Source organism: Haliotis rubra, unplaced genomic scaffold (assembly GCF_003918875.1).
Source record: "Haliotis rubra isolate DU_JTF1 unplaced genomic scaffold, ASM391887v1 Scf666, whole genome shotgun sequence".
Classification (NCBI taxonomy): Eukaryota; Metazoa; Mollusca; class Gastropoda; order Lepetellida; family Haliotidae; genus Haliotis; species Haliotis rubra.
The window spans coordinates 118393-134873 of record NW_025767375.1 but is presented as its reverse complement, the minus strand read 5'-3'; the positions used below and the strand labels follow the sequence as shown (position 1 = coordinate 134873).

The following is a 16481-nucleotide window of genomic DNA, read 5'->3' as shown; positions in this document are numbered from 1 at the left end:
ATTGAACCATAGGGACATTCAGTTTGCGTTTTTCACGCGATAATGTCTAACAACATAAACGGACGAATGACACTCGACGGTCGTCCTCTTAGCATCACGTTTAGGCGCCCATTTCAGTGAAAGGGTGTACATCGTCCAGTACACTATCTAGTTTGATTCAGAACGACACAATATTTATCTCACATGATACAGCAGAGACGTCTTAATAGTCGCTCAAAATACTTGTGCTGAAAAGAAGATTTTCTCTTCGTCACCATCTCATTGTGCAAGTTCAGGTTGGTTGAAAATATGTACATGATAAACAGCGGCTAACCAGAGCGTGACAAGGAGCAGAGGTGTGCAGGGGGTATTATTATCCCGTCAACCACCCGGGTCACGGGAAAGACAGACGAGTCTGTGTATCCACGAAGAGGACCTGTGGCCCATTTCATACAACGTTCATTTGCCAAAACAATGTGTGATTATCTCCCTTTGTCGGTGGATGACAAGTGCTGCTGTCGCTTAGATAGGACTGCGGTGTACCCAGGTAAGAAATTCAATGTACAGCTAATGAATATGGGCGTGAGTATGGATGGGGGGTTTATCGGCGATATCATGTGTCATAGTCACCTGTCGATAGACATGGCAGGTTGACATAGCTCAATGGATGAGGATTCGGTTTCTGGATCTTAAACTCGCTGTCTTTTGCCAGATAACCATGTTGTATTTTATCACTAGGTTGGTATATTTCATCGGCTATTTCAAATGAGTGCAATCTGAAGCCTTTATGTACGCTGAAAGCTTCACGGTCGGTAAATTTTAAATGTAACTTGAACAGTCCCTTTTGTCAACATAGTGATGTCATACCTCGATTTCCAACCATTTGTAAATATTCATCAATGGTATTTTCTATATCATTCTAGTTAAGAGTATGCCATAACTAATGGATTGACCTTTTAATTACCATACGAAATTAATTATTCTGTATATTCTGTAGTTTTTTCTTGAAATTAATTTAATATCTAAACATTTTCTCTAAAAAGTCTCTTAAATTTTCCCTTTTTGCGATAAGTTAAAAGAGCAACACGTGTAAGCATGTCTAATGTAACTATTATTTGATTACCTATTTTTAATGCAGCTTACCAATGTTAAGAAATGTTACAGAATGCAGAAAAGTATCTTTGAGTATAATAGTAAAATTCATTATGATTAAACCAAACATCACAACTTAATATATCCAAGCGACTGAGGTGATATGTTATAAGGTGGTCTTGAACAATAATACTAGTTATTTAACAATGATACAGTAATAACAGTTTGGGCACACTGTGACGAAGCGAAGAATGGCACCCAGGGGATCACTGTGACCAGTGTGGCATTCGGTCTGACAAGTGTGTCATGTCGGTACATGCAGAATATCATGTAACTTATATCATCACTTACAGATCTACTTCAGCGTGAGTGAGTGAGTTTAGTTTTACGCTGCACTCAGCAATATTCCAGCTATATGGCTGCGATCTGTAAATAATCGAGTCTGGACCTGACAATCCAGTGATCAACAGCATGAGCATCGATCTGCGCAATTGGGAACCGATGACATGTGTCAACCAAGTCAGCGAGCCTGACCACCCGATCCCGTTAGTCGCCTCTTACGACAAGCATGGGTTACTTAAGGTTCATTCTAACCCGGACCTTCACGGGCTCCACTTCAGCAATCCATGACTGTCGTAAGATCAGTTGGCCATTGTATCCAAGATGCGATCGATGCTAATTATGTCAATCACTGAGTTGCGTTGTCCAGACTCGGTTATGTGCAGACCACCGTCATACAACTGGGATATTGAGTGTGGAGTTAACAAAACAAAACAAACAAATTGCAATCAATACTCTTAATAGCTATTTACGTTTTCAGGTGCCTAACCAGCAGCGAATGATGTAAAACAAAATGGAGGATATCAAACTACCTACCAAAGCTCCAGTTTCCTCACGAAGCAAGACATTAGGGAGACTGAATGCAGTGAAGGGAGGTAAGCAGCCCCAAGCTAACCGCCAGACATGGCACGGCGGTCAACCCAAGGCTGCACCCCTTCAAGTACCACTCCCAGTCCCGAAACCAAACCTGACCTGGGAGCCGGGGATGTTCAACCTGGATTACATCATCAGGAACCTGTACCTGCCCAGGGTGGTGATGTGCGACCACACCTTCTGCGACCTGGGAAGGGGGGACTATGGGGTTTGATTGTGGGCAGCTGCTGATGCTGCACAGTAAGAAGGATGGGTTGAAGGTGGCTGCTGGTAGTCTGGCTGTGGACTCTCGCGATGGCAAGACTCTGCTGGAAACGGACAACAGCCTGCTTATTCCTGAGGATTACAAAGGTGGGTAAAATGGATAAACATGCATGAAAGTGCATGTTTATTATGTTGAACTGCAGACTGAGTTTTATCCAATATGTGAAGTGCTCAGCAAAATCATAAACATAGCTGTCTTAGAATTTTGTCAAATTGAGAAAACAATGAGGTTGACACAAATTCGAAACGAGGATGGAATATTTTACAAACCTCGTTGCACCACACTCTCGGTTTTGAAATCCCGCTTTCTGGACCACATTGTTCCGAACGTCTTCATACAAATTGGAAGGATTAAAGTCCGTAATAATTATTTGTTCATCTGAAAATAACGCGTTTGCCCACATAAATAAGAGACTTCGACCAAGGCATATTAAACAACGAAAATAAGGACCTGTCCCTAAACACACAGTTGTATGTTATTAGGATGAGAAAGCCACAATAACTCGGTGCGCCTAGTGGCTGCAAGAGTTGTATACTCCAGGGAGTTGAGATTGATAATGCGATGTGCCGTTGAGATTGACATCCAATGATCGAGGGAAAAAAAATACCAGCGCCTTGAGCATGCACTAGTGAGTGGATATGTGCGCTATATAAATATCCAATAATAATAATAATAATAATAATGTCAGGTTCATATTGTTTTTATTTTCACCAATAGGTTGGTTTGCAGTTCTTGGATCCGAACTGTCACTGAAAGCTATCCCCCACTTCCGGAATGTGGGTCAACTGGCGATGTCTGATTGTCAGGCGTTTCTGATCGGTGGTAAACAAAATGTGCAGTCTGTACAGAAAGCTGGCGATACCGTGACCGCCTCAAGGCACCTCTGTCCGGGAGATGTTCTGAAAATGGGAGTCCTTGACGGAGCTCAGGAGTATTTACACTGCGTGGATGACAATGATCGGGAAGTTCTGCTTTCCGTGGATACCGAAGGAACCTTCTACGTCTGTAACAATAAAACTAGACCCAACAAGACCCCAGTTATGCAAATAAAGGACGTCCTATTGAAGCATAAATTCCCCTGTGTTGTGAAACTTGTGTATGGTAGAGAGCCTTCAGGACAAGGTGTATTCACCAAGATCATGGTTCTGGAGAATGTGCAACAACATCACTCTCTTCTCGCGTCAACTCTTCTTAAACACAGCAATACCCTGCATGAACTTTCAGTGGATATCCCTAACAAATTTCGTGTTGCTGTTCAGAGCAAGGAGCTGTGCCAGAATCCTGGATACATCAGCGCTTTAAATCTGTTCCAGGACAAAGGTGATATGTTCATGAGAGGAATCAAGATGTTCCGTCAGGCAGAGAGTCCCATAGAAGAAAAGGTTACAGCGATTGGAATCTCCTTCGCGTCTCCGGCAGTGAATGCTGTTCCTGTTCCAAATAACACTCCAACAAAAACACACGCAACTCCTCCTTTACCAGTTGTAGCAGTGACTGCTGTTGAAAGTAAGTCAAGTCCTACTACACCACTGAGGCAACCGGAACTCAAACAAGGGAAGGCAAAGACGGTCAGTGATGGAAAACGAGTTCAAGTTTCCACTAAAGGCAAGCCACAGAAAGAAGTAGAACCAACACCGGTGTCAAAAGTCTCCCCTCAACTACAGCATAAACTAATTCAGAATCCCAGAAGATCCTCAATTGACAATCGGCCAAGAATGCCAGAGCCGACCATACCAAAAGAACCTAAAGTAGATGCAACAAAAGCCGTAAATGGATCTCGCATATTAGTGGATGTTGCAGGCCCTAATGTGATTGAGAACAACGTTGGATCTGTTCCAAAACAAAATGGTGTTATAAGAAACGACACACTAAATAGTGTTCCTTCAGAAATTACACAGCCATCTAATGGAGACGTGAAGATCCAGCCACCAAAGCCAGCCACAGTTACTTCACATGTAGCTGACACAAAGAAAGCTAGATCTCCTCGCCCAAATGCATATGAAGAAGTATGGACAGCAACATCTGGGAAAGATGACGACAGTTCCTCCACCAGCAGCATGAGCGATACACACGTCTATCTGGACCAAGGAATCGGTGGGCAGGTTGTCACTGGTGGAGTCCCGATACCAACCCAAACCAGTGATTTGAAACAAAAGGAAAACCCCCAACCAGAATCCAAGATTGATAAGAGACAAGCTAGACAATCAGCAGCATTGTACTCCACCATAGCCATCGTAGGAGGGAACCCTGAAATTACTGAGGACAGCCAGCCAGCCACTCCTACAGAAGACCCTAAGAAGCTTAAAAAGAAAACGGTATCTTTCTCAGACGTTTTAGATGTACATTCATTTACTAAGCCTCATGTCACAACAATAAATGTGAACGAAAAGAAGGATACACACATCGACGAACTGCGTGACTTCAGTGATGGATTCGATTCACTGTACATCCCTGACTTTGATCCACCGGAAGATACATTTGACTCTGGAGGAAGCCTCACCTCAAGTTCAGCTTCAGGATCGAGTTCAGATGGAGCTGCTGGTAGAATTGGGGAATCTTTCACGGTTGACTCCAGTTCCAGTGAAGATGACAACGGATACATGAAGCCTGTGTTGGACAGGAAGGGGCGAGTTAAGTTGGAGAGAGACATTCACAAGGCGCAAACAGGTCCACCCAGTGCTCACGAGGACCTCGCCAAAAGGATTTCGTTACCCAGTATGAAAATTGTTGGGCGTGCTGATAAGTCTGAAATGGAGGATAGATTCTCAGCTGCTGAATCAGATATTCTGTGGTGATACTGTCAGATCTGTGATGCCATTTGACTGTCTTGATGGGTTCATATTCGATGGAACATATGCAGCAATTCCATGGTGATGCATATCAGTTTTGTGATGCCATGATGGATGCCATGACGACGTCTCCATATTCAGTGGAACCTCAGTTGAACACATGTTGTGATCTCTTATCGTTTATTTCGAGACAAGAGGTTACATGACAATGTGCAGTGGGTATACTTCGAGATTGGGAACAGTTCGGTATAACGAGACACGACTAATTGACTCATTATTTTATTGTATTTTTATTGACAAACTGTATACAGTATATCGTTATTTACACTTAACGTTACCATGTATACCTAATGATACTAAAACATTGTTTTGTTTACAACACTACCAATGATATAAGGGTAATGCTATTTTTGAGGGCATTATCATTTGCAGAAGCCCGAGGTTTTCCATTAGCTGCCCGACGGAGGAGGGCAGTTGAAAAAGACCGAAGGCTTCTGCAAATGATAATGCCCTCAAAAATAGCATTACAGTTATTATTGCTAAAATACATGGAATTTGTGTTGAAAGGAAAAAGGAAACAATGAAGGAATTTGATTGTAAGTTTACCCAAATCAACTTCTGACGGGGTTGACTGCCCGAATGCAATTACGTCATCGAACAATTCAAGTGACGTCACAACAGAAAGTGACGATATTCGACCTTGGCCTTTGACAAGACCATAGCCTGCAACATGTCAAACTATGTCAGTGTTCGGTTTTGGTCCATCAACAGCCTTAATAGTGCAATTGGGGCGGTGGGGTAGCCTAATGGTTAAAGCGTTGGCTCGTCACGCCGAAGACCCGGGTTCGAATCCCCACATGGGTACAATGTGTGAAGCCCATTTCTGGTGTCCCCCGCCGTGATGTTGCTGGAATATTGCTAAAAGCGGCGTAAAACCAAACTCAGTCAGTCAGTAATAGTGCAATTGTTAAGGTTAGCACCAACAAGAAAGCCAATATTACCGCTATTAAAAGCAGGAATTCGGGTTGCTTTGATTTGTTTGACCCAGAATATCTGCCAGTCGAAAGCCAATTAAGGTCGAATGAACCGTAAGCCCACGCACCCACTATGACGTCATTTGACAACAGAACTGATAGTGGCCCGTCGTTAAGGTTGAGCGGTCCAATATCATTTGCAGCGGCCCGCAAATTTCTGTTAATGGGAGGGCCGTTTCATGATAATTCCATATATTTTAGCTATAATACCTGTTTGTACCTGTTTGTACACCTAGGGAGTAACGTTCCAATATAGCACCGTGCAATATTATGTGTTGTGTGGAAATTACATTCAAGACAATAATGCTTCACATTACATATCAGTTCTGTTAATTGTGAACAGATAATACAAATGTCTCAGTATGATGATAAATGATGAATGTATAAAGTAAATAAACTTTTTTATGGTATGTTTACAAATCGTACTGAGTTTGGAGGATACACGATAAAGGATACACAATTCTGAAGGTAGTCCTGTAGATAGTCGGTTCGCTCAACACTATGAAGCCCGGGTTATCATTGATGCAGTGTGTGAAGCTTTTATTTTCCGGATGATTCTGTTCAACATTGGTGGCGAGGTGCGGTTGAAGTGTACTGAACGATACGTACAGGGTTGTGTATGGGGAGGATGGGTGTTGCGGGTGGGGTTTAGGGGTGGAGGGGAGAAGCTGCTTACACTGTCCCAGTGTACAGTGCTGATTCACTGAGATACCGTGCCGCAGTTTAACATAGTGTAATTGGTTTATTGAATCAGAGTCGACCATTCCTTGCCAGTCAAGGTAACTGCAAGTACCATATTTTAACGCATGTTGATACGGCACAGCCGGGGATCGAAACGATAGCCAGTCGCTCCCCAGACGTTCGGAGGCAGTACAGACTAACAAACAATATTTCGCTAACCTATTTGTCTATCTAGGGATTTTAGTACCGTCTTAATTAACGGGATCCACTGATGAGGTGCTTGAATCATTGGTATTCATTGGTAAACTATACAATCTGTTTATTTGATTTACCCTCGACCGAAACTACCTTTATAACGCAGATGCGAATGAGAGATATTAACTGTTTTTAGCCTGGTTGTATATTTTAGTGAAATGCGTATAACGAAGTAGTCTCTTTGAGTTCGTTATAACCGTAGTCTATTGTTTCGGTCGTGGGTAAATCAAATAAGCAGATTATCTAATTTTACATATTCTTAGCTATTAACAACTCTGATGCAGCAACTCTATGCAGCATTATGACAGCCCAAGCACCCAGTCAACATTCCACCCGATGACTAAGTTACAGGTATAGTATCTGTACGTCGCAACTCGGTAATCAGGGTGTTCGGTTCACTGATGGGGTTAAAGAGGTAGAGTCTCTGAAAAATGTTGTGTTGGAGAACTAGACAAACAGGCTGAAATCTGGCTGAAACAGAACTGTGTGTGATGTTACATAACAAAGAAAAACATTGTGCTGAAGTACTAATTAGTTTAAAACAAATCATAAAAATACAAATAATGTGTGCACATATGTTCAATGTGAACGGGTGATGATTACACATTGAAAACGTGGCCCGTTAAAGCATGACGCTTCGTTTGGTTACAGTTGAACAGGAGTTATGCCCCTTGGATTGTTTTCCGGTCACTGCCTGCCAGACGAACCACCAATCTGTCTTATCCTTTAGGTGTACAGGGCGAGTCTAGTTCCTTAGTGCCTCATGTTTACTCCTCTTTATTTCGAGATTATAACCCGACACACGATATATGTATCCCTGTGGGTACTCCAATGTGACCAGTTCCAAGGACCCAATCTATAGCTCTCCATCACCGCCCATATCCATCATCTAGCCAGTACCAGATTCCTGGCACCTGCGTATTCAGGAACTTGTGGGTGTTTCAAGACATACACGGCCTCGTCCTACAGATGTCCCCACCTGTCCCGAGTATTCGGTACGAGATGCACGCTGCCCTAGATGTACATATTTCCAATAACATATGATTATCACCCATGATTATTCCAGACTAGGAAAGTAGTGCCTTTATCTGGTATACAGAACCCAATACCATTGCCCCATGATTATTTCGAGGAAGGCCAGGATCCCAGTACTCCATACAAGTCATCATGTGAGTTATACCGTGACAGACATGCTCCTGTATATCCATTTATATCCCCTGTACCGCATACCTACCACCAGGTTGTTATATCCCTATAATCCATACCTACCACCCAGTTGTTATATCCTTAGTACCCCATACCTACCACCCAGTTGTTATATCACTATAATCCATACCTACCACCCAGTTGTTATATCCCCAGTACCCCATACCTACCACCAAGTTGTTATATCCCTATCCCCCATACCTACCACCCAGTTGTTACATCCCTATAATCCATACCTACCACCAAGTTGTTATATCCCAAGTCCCCAATACCTACCACCCAGTTGTTATATCCCTATAATCCATACCTACCACCCAGTTGTTATATCCCTAGTCCCCATACCTACCACAAAGTTGTTATATCCCCAGTCCCATATACCTACCACCTAAGTTGTTATATCCCTATAATCCATACCTACCACCAAGTTGTTATATCCCAAGTCCCCATACCTACCACCCAGTTGTTATATCCCTCTAATCCATACCTACCACCCAGTTGTTATATCCCAAGTCCTCAATACCTACCACCCAGTTGTTATATCCAGTAATCCATACCTACCACCCAGTTGTTTGTTATATCCCCAGTATAATCCATACCTACCACCACCAAGTTGTTATATCTCCAGTCCCCCATACCTACCACCCAGTTGTTATATCCCTATAATCCATACCTACCACCAAGTTGTTATATCCCCAGTCCCCAATACCTACCACCCAGTTGTTACATCCCTATAATCCATACCTACCACCAAGTTGTTATATCCCCAGTCCCCCACGCCTACCACCCTGTTGTTATATCCCAATACCCCACACCTACCACCCAGTTGTTATATCCTTGTACCCCACACCTACCACTCAGTTGATATTATCCCCAGTCCCCCATACCTACCACCCAGTTGTTATATCCCTGTACCCAACACCTACCACCCAGTTGTTATATCCCTGTACCCCATACCTACAACCCAGGTGTTATATCCCTATAATCCATACCTACCACCCAGTTGTTATATCCCCAGTACCCCAAACCTACCACCCAGTTGTTATATCCCTATAATCCATACCTACCACCCAGTTATTATATCCCCAGTACCCCATACCTACCACCCAGTTGTTAAATCCCTATAATCTATACCTACCACCCAGTTGTTACATCCCTATAATCCCTACCACCAAGTTGTTATATCCCCAGTCCCCCATACCTACCACCCAGTTGTTATATCCCTATAATCCATACCTACCACCCAGTTGTTATATCCCTATAATCCATACCTACCACCAAGTTGTTATATCCCTAGTACCCCATACCTACCACCAAGTTGTTTTATCCCTATAATCCATACCTACCACCCAGTTGTTATATCCCCAGTACCCCATACCTACCACCAAGTTGTTATATCCCTACCGCCCAGTTGTTATATCCCAGTACCATACCTACCACCAAGTTGTTATATCCCTATAATCCATACCTACCACCAAGTTGTTATATCCCCAGTACCCCATACCTACCACCCAGTTGTTATATCCCTATAATCCATACCTACCACCAAGTTGTTATATGCCCAGTACCCCATACCTACCACCCAGTTGTTTTATCATTATAATCCATACCTACCGCCCAGTTGTTATATCCCCAGTACCCCATACCTACCACCAAGTTGTTTTATCATTATAATCCATACCTACCGCCCAGTTGTTATATCCCCAGTCCCCCATACCTACCACCAAGTTGTAATATCACTGTAGCCAACCACCAGTTATGCCCCCAATACCCTATACCTACCACCTAGTTGATATATCACTATACCCCACACCTACCACCCTGTTGGTATATCCCCAGTAGCCCATACCTACCATCCAGTTGTTATATCCCTGTACCCCACACCTACCACCCAGTTGATATATCCCCAGTAGCCCATACCTAACACCCAGTTGTTATATCCTCAGTTGCCCACACCTACCACCCTGTTGTTATATCCCAATACCCCACACCTACCACCCAGTTGTTATATCCCTGTACCCCACACCTACCACCCAGTTGATATTATCCCCAGTCCCCCATACCTACCACCCAGTTGTTATATCCCTGTACCCCATACCTACCACCCAGTTGCTATATCCCTATAATCCATACCTACCACCCAGTTGTTATATCCCCAGCACCCCATACCTACCAACCAGTTGTTATATCCCTATAATCCATACCTACCACCCAGTTATTATATCCCCAGTACCCCATACCTACGACCCAGTAGTTAAATCCCTATAATCCATACCTACCACAAAGTTGTTACATCCCTATAATCCATACCTACCACCAAGTTGTTATATCCCCAGTCCCCCATACCTACCACCCTGTTGTTATATCCCAAGTCCCCAATACCTATCATCCAGTTGTTATATCCCTATAATCCATACCTACCACCAAATTGTTATATCCCCAGTCCCCCATACCTACCACCCTGTTGTTATATTCCAATACCCCACACCTACCACCCAGTTGCTATATCTCTGTACCCCACACCTACCACCCAGTTGATATTATCCCCAGTCCCCCATACCTACCACCCAGTTGTTACATCCCTATAATCCATACCTACCACCAAGTTGTTATATCCCCAGTCCCCCACACCTACCACCCTGTTGTTATATCCCAATACCCCACACCTACCACCAAGTTGTTATATCCCTGTACCCCACACCTACCACCCAGTTGATATTATCCCCAGTCCCCCATACCTACCACCCAGTTGTTATATCCCTGTACCCAATACCTACCACCCAGTTGTTATATCTCTGTAATCCCTACCACCCAGTTGTTATATCCCCAGGCCCCCATATCTACCACCCAGTTGTTATATCCCTATAATCCATACCTACCACCCAGTTGCTACATCCCTATAATCCATACCACCACCAGTTGTTATATCATCCCTATAATACCTACCACCAAGTTGTTATATCCCTATAATCCATACCTACCACCAAGTTGTTATATCCCTATAATCCATACCTACCACCCAGTTGTTATATCCCTATAATCCATACCTACCACCAAGTTGTTATATCCCTAGTACCCCATACCTACCACCAAGTTGTTTCATCATTATAATCCATACCTACCGCACAGTTGTTATATCCCCAGTACCCCATACCTACCACCCAGTTGTTATATCCCTATAATCCATACCTACCACCAAGTTGTTATATCCCCAGTACCCAATACCTACCACCCAGTTGTTATATCCCTATAATCCATACCTACCACCAAGTTGTTATATCCCCAGTACCCCATACCTACCACCAAGTTGTTTTATCATTATAATCCATACCTACCGCCCAGTTGTTATATCCCCAGTCCCCCATACCTACCACCAAGTTGTTATATCCCAGTGTCCCACACCTACCACCCTGTTGTTATATCCCAATACCCCACACCTACCACCCAGTTGTTATATCCCTGTACCCCACACCTACCACCCAATTGATATTATCCCCAGTCCCCATACCTACCACCCAGTTGTTATATCCTTGTACCCCATACCTACCACCCAGTTGCTATATCCCTATAATCCATACCTACCACCCAGTTGTTATATCCCCAGTACCCCATACCTACCACCCAGTTGTTATATCCCTATAATCCATACCTACCACCCAGTTGTTACATCCCTATAATCCATACCTACCACCAAGTTGTTATATCCCCAGTCCCCCATACCTACCACCCAGTTGTTATATCCCAAGTCCCCCATACCTACCATCAAGTTGTTATATCCCTATAATCCATACCTACCACCAAATTGTTATATCGCCAGTACCCCACACCTACCACCCTGTTGTTATATCCCAATACCCCACACCTACCACCCAGTTGTTACATCCCTATAATCCATACCTACCACCAAGTTGTTATATCCCCAGTCCCCCACACCTACCCCCCTGTTGTTATATCCCAATACCCCACACCTACCACCCAGTTGTTATATCCCTGTACCCCACACCTACCACCCAATTGATATTATCCCCAGTCCCCCATACCTACCACCCAGTTGTTATATCCCTTTACCCCATACCTACCACCCAGTTGCTATATCCCTATAATCCATACCTACCACCCAGTTGTTATATCCCCAGTCCCCCATACCTACCACCCAGTTGTTATATCCCAAGTCCCCCATACCTACCATTAAGTTGTTATATCCCTATAATCCATACCTACCACCAAATTGTTATATCCCCAGTACCCCACACCTACCACCCTGTTGTTATATCCCAATACCCCACACCTACCACCCAGTTGTTACATCCCTATAATCCATACCTACCACCAAGTTGTTATATCCCCAGTCCCCACACCTACCCCTGTTGTTATATCCCAATACCCCACACCTACCACCCAGTTGTTATATCTCTGTACCCCACACCTACCACCCAGTTGATATTATCCCCAGTCCCCCATACCTACCACCCAGTTGTTATATCCCTGTACCCAACACCCACCACCCAGTTGTTATATCCCTGTAATCCCTACCACCCAGTTGTTATATCCCCAGTCCCCCATACCTACCACCCAGTTGTTAAATCCCTATAATCTATACCTACCACCCAGTTGTTACATCCCTATAATCCCTACCACCAAGTTGTTATATCCCCAGTCCCCCATACCTACCACCCAGTTGTTATATCCCTATAATCCATACCTACCACCCAGTTGTTACATCCCTATAATCCATACCTACCACCAGGTTGTTATATCACCAGTCCCCCATACCTACCACCCAGTTGTTATATCCCTATAATCCATACCTACCACCCAGTTGTTATATCCCAAGTCCCCAATACCTACCACCCAGTTGTTATATTCCTATAATCCATACCTACCACCCAGTTGTTATATCCCTAGTACCCCATACCTACCACTAAGTTGTTTTATCATTATAATCCATACCTACCGCCCAGTTGTTATATCCCCAGTAACCCATACCTACCACCAAGTTGTTATATGCCTATAATCCATACCTACCACCAAGTTGTTATATCCCCTGTACCCAATACCTACCACCCAGTTGTTATATCCCTATAATCCATACCTACCAGCAAGTTGTTTTATCATTATAATCCATACCTACCGCCCAGTTGTTATATCCCCAGTCCCCCATACCTACCACCAAGTTGTTATATCCCCAGTCCCCCATACCTACCACCCTGTTGTTATATCCCTGTACCCCACACCTACCACCCAGTTGATATTATCCCCAGTCCCCCATATCTACCACAAAGTTGTTATATCCCTGTACCCAACACCTACCACCCAGTTGTTATATCCCTGTACCCCATACCTACCACCCAGTTGTTATATCCCTATAATCCATACCTACCACCCAGTTGTTATATCCCTATAATCCATACCTACCACCCAGTTATTATATCCCCAGTCCCCCATACCTACCACCCAGTTGTTAAATCCCTATAATCCATACCTACCACCCAGTTGTTACATCCCTATAATCTATACCTACCATCAAGTTGTTATATCCCCAGTCCCCCATACCTACCACCAAGTTGTTATATCCCAAGTCCCCAATACCTACCACCCAGTTGTTAAATCCCTATAATCCATACCTACCACCAAATTGTTACATCCCTATAATCCATACCTACCATCAAGTTGTTATATCCCCAGTCTCCAATACCTACCACCCAGTTGTTATATCCCTATAATCCATACCTACCACCAAGTTGTTACATCCCAAGTCCCCAATACCTACCACCCAGTTGTTATATCCCTATAATCCATACCTACCACCAAGTTGTTATATCCCCAGTACCCCATACCTACCACCCAGTTGTTACATCCCTATAATCTATACCTACCATCAAGTTGTTATATCCCCAGTCCCCCATACCTACCACCAAGTTGTTATATCCCAAGTCCCCAATACCTACCACCCAGTTGTTAAATCCCTATAATCCATACCTACCACCAAGTTGTTACATCCCTATAATCCATACCTACCATCAAGTTGTTATATCCCCAGTCCCAATACCTACCACCCAGTTGTTATATCCCTATAATCCATACCTACCACCAAGTTGTTACATCCCAAGTCCCCAATACCTACCACCCAGTTGTTATATCCCTATAATCCATACCTACCACCAAGTTGTTATATCCCCAGTACCCCATACCTACCACCAAGTTGTTATATCCCTATAATCCATACCTACCACCAAGTTGTTATATCCCTAGTACCCCATACCTACCACCCAGTTGTTATATCCCTATAATCCATACCTACCACCAAGTTGTTATATGCCCAGTACCCCATACCTACCACCAAGTTGTTTTATCATTATAATCCATATCTACCGCCCAGTTGTTATATCCCCAGTACCCCATACCTACCACCAAGTTGTTTTATCATTATAATCCATACCTACCGCCCAGTTGTTATATCCCCAGTCCCCCATACCTACCACCAAGTTGTTATATCACCAGTAGCCAACCACCAGTTATGCCCCCAATACCCTATACCTACCACCTAGTTGATATATCACTGTACCCCACACCTACCACCCTGTTGGTATATCCCCAGTAGACCATACCTACCACCCAGTTGTTATATCCCCAGTTGCCCTCACCTACCACCCTGTTGTTATATCCCAACACCCCACACCTACCACCCAGTTGTTATATCCCTGTACCCCACACCTACCACCCAGTTGATATTATCCCCAGTCCCCCATACCTACCACCCAGTTGTTATATCCCTGTACCCAACACCTACCACCCAGTTGATATATCCCCAGTCCCCCATACCTACCACCCAGTTGTTATATCCCTGTACCCAACACCTAACACCCAGTTGATATATCCCCAGTAGCCCATACCTACCACCCTGTTGTTATATCCCTGTACCCAACACCTACCACCCAGTTGATATATCCCCAGTAGCCCATACCTACTACTCTGTTGTTATATCCCTGTACCCCACACCTAACACCCAGTTGATATATCCCCAGTAGCCCATACCTACCACCCTGTTGTTATATCCCTGTACCCAACACCTACCACCCAGTTGATATATCCCCAGTAGCCCATACCTACTACTCTGTTGTTATATCCCTGTACACCATACCTACCACCCAGTTGATATATCCCCAGTAGCCCATACCTACTACTCTGTTGTTATATCCCTGTACACCATACCTACCACCCAGTTGTTATATCCCTGTACCCAACACCTAACACCCAGTTGATATATCCCCAGTCGCCCATACCTACCACCCTGTTGTTATATCCCTGTACCCAACACCTACCACCCAGTTGATATATCCCCAGTCCCCATACCTACCACCCAGTTGTTATATCCCTGTACCCAACACCTAACACCCAGTTGATATATCCCCAGTAGCCCATACCTACTACTCTGTTGTTATATCCCTGTACACCATACCTACCACCCAGTTGATATATCCCCCGCCACCCCGGGTGTTATTTCGTGACAGACAGGCTCCAGTACCCATCACCCAGTTACTATTTCCTCCGGGACGCAGTTCTAAATATTTACTCAAAGAATCATATCTTCAGTTACGTCTAAGTCTTTGCACCAATGTGACAAGATTTTCCTGTGTGACTTAGATCTCAATATGAATCTTAAGGATATACAATATGGCTCCTACAGTTTGGAGCAAGTACGGCTGACGTGTGTGCAATCCAAAACCAACACCGTCCTTTCAGCCTTCATGTCGACGTTCACTTCCAACAGGTACGCAAACAGGTTTTCGCGAGCACTGACAATAGTGCAACACAGTAAGACAAGTTGAAACTAACGCCCCTTTGAAAGGCTGGAGGACCACGTATTGTGCAACTGAAGATGACACGCACCTCAATGTAGGTCACATCGTCTACAGGCACTGTTAACGGGGCATTGTGCACAAGTCACGATGTGTCTGTACAGCTCACAGTCTGGGGAAACCCATCACGATACGTCAGAGGAAATAACTCATCCTTACAATTTGTGTATTCTTTTCAACCCAGCTTAAGTCAAAAGGTTGTCGACTTGCTGAAAAGTATGGAATGGGGTTGATATGTGGGTGGGTTTATGCAGAACTGATATGCTGATAGGTCTGAAACCAGTCAGTATAATACCTAGTAATCTCATTGCTGTTCTTCCAACTGTTCGAGATGGGAATTCATGTATAGAATCACAACCAAAACAGTCCAGGGGTTATTAGCATGAGCAAA

The 16481-nt window shown here is 43.9% G+C and overlaps 1 protein-coding gene across 1 annotated transcript; it reads left to right on the top strand.

Moving 5' to 3' along the window:
* The first annotated feature begins 323 nt into the window (after positions 1–323).
* LOC124257551 lies at positions 324–5561 on the top strand. The gene is made up of 3 exons (XM_046691649.1): positions 324–526; positions 1892–2355; positions 2987–5561. Exons 2-3 carry the CDS (start codon positions 2208–2210, stop codon positions 5062–5064), a joined length of 2226 nt encoding a protein of 741 aa, XP_046547605.1. The 5' UTR covers positions 324–526; positions 1892–2207; the 3' UTR covers positions 5065–5561.
* The last annotated feature ends 10920 nt before the right edge of the window (positions 5562–16481 follow it).

What these genes read in the sequence shown, in the direction of transcription:
- LOC124257551 (XM_046691649.1), top strand. Translation starts at nt 2,208, where the DNA reads ATGGGGTTTGATTGTGGGCAGCTGCTGATGCTGCACAGTAAGAAGGAT. An exon ending in TATTCCTGAGGATTACAAAG is followed by an intron (nt 2,356 to 2,986) that starts GTGGGTAAAATG and finishes TTTCACCAATAG; the next exon opens with GTTGGTTTGCAGTTCTTGGA.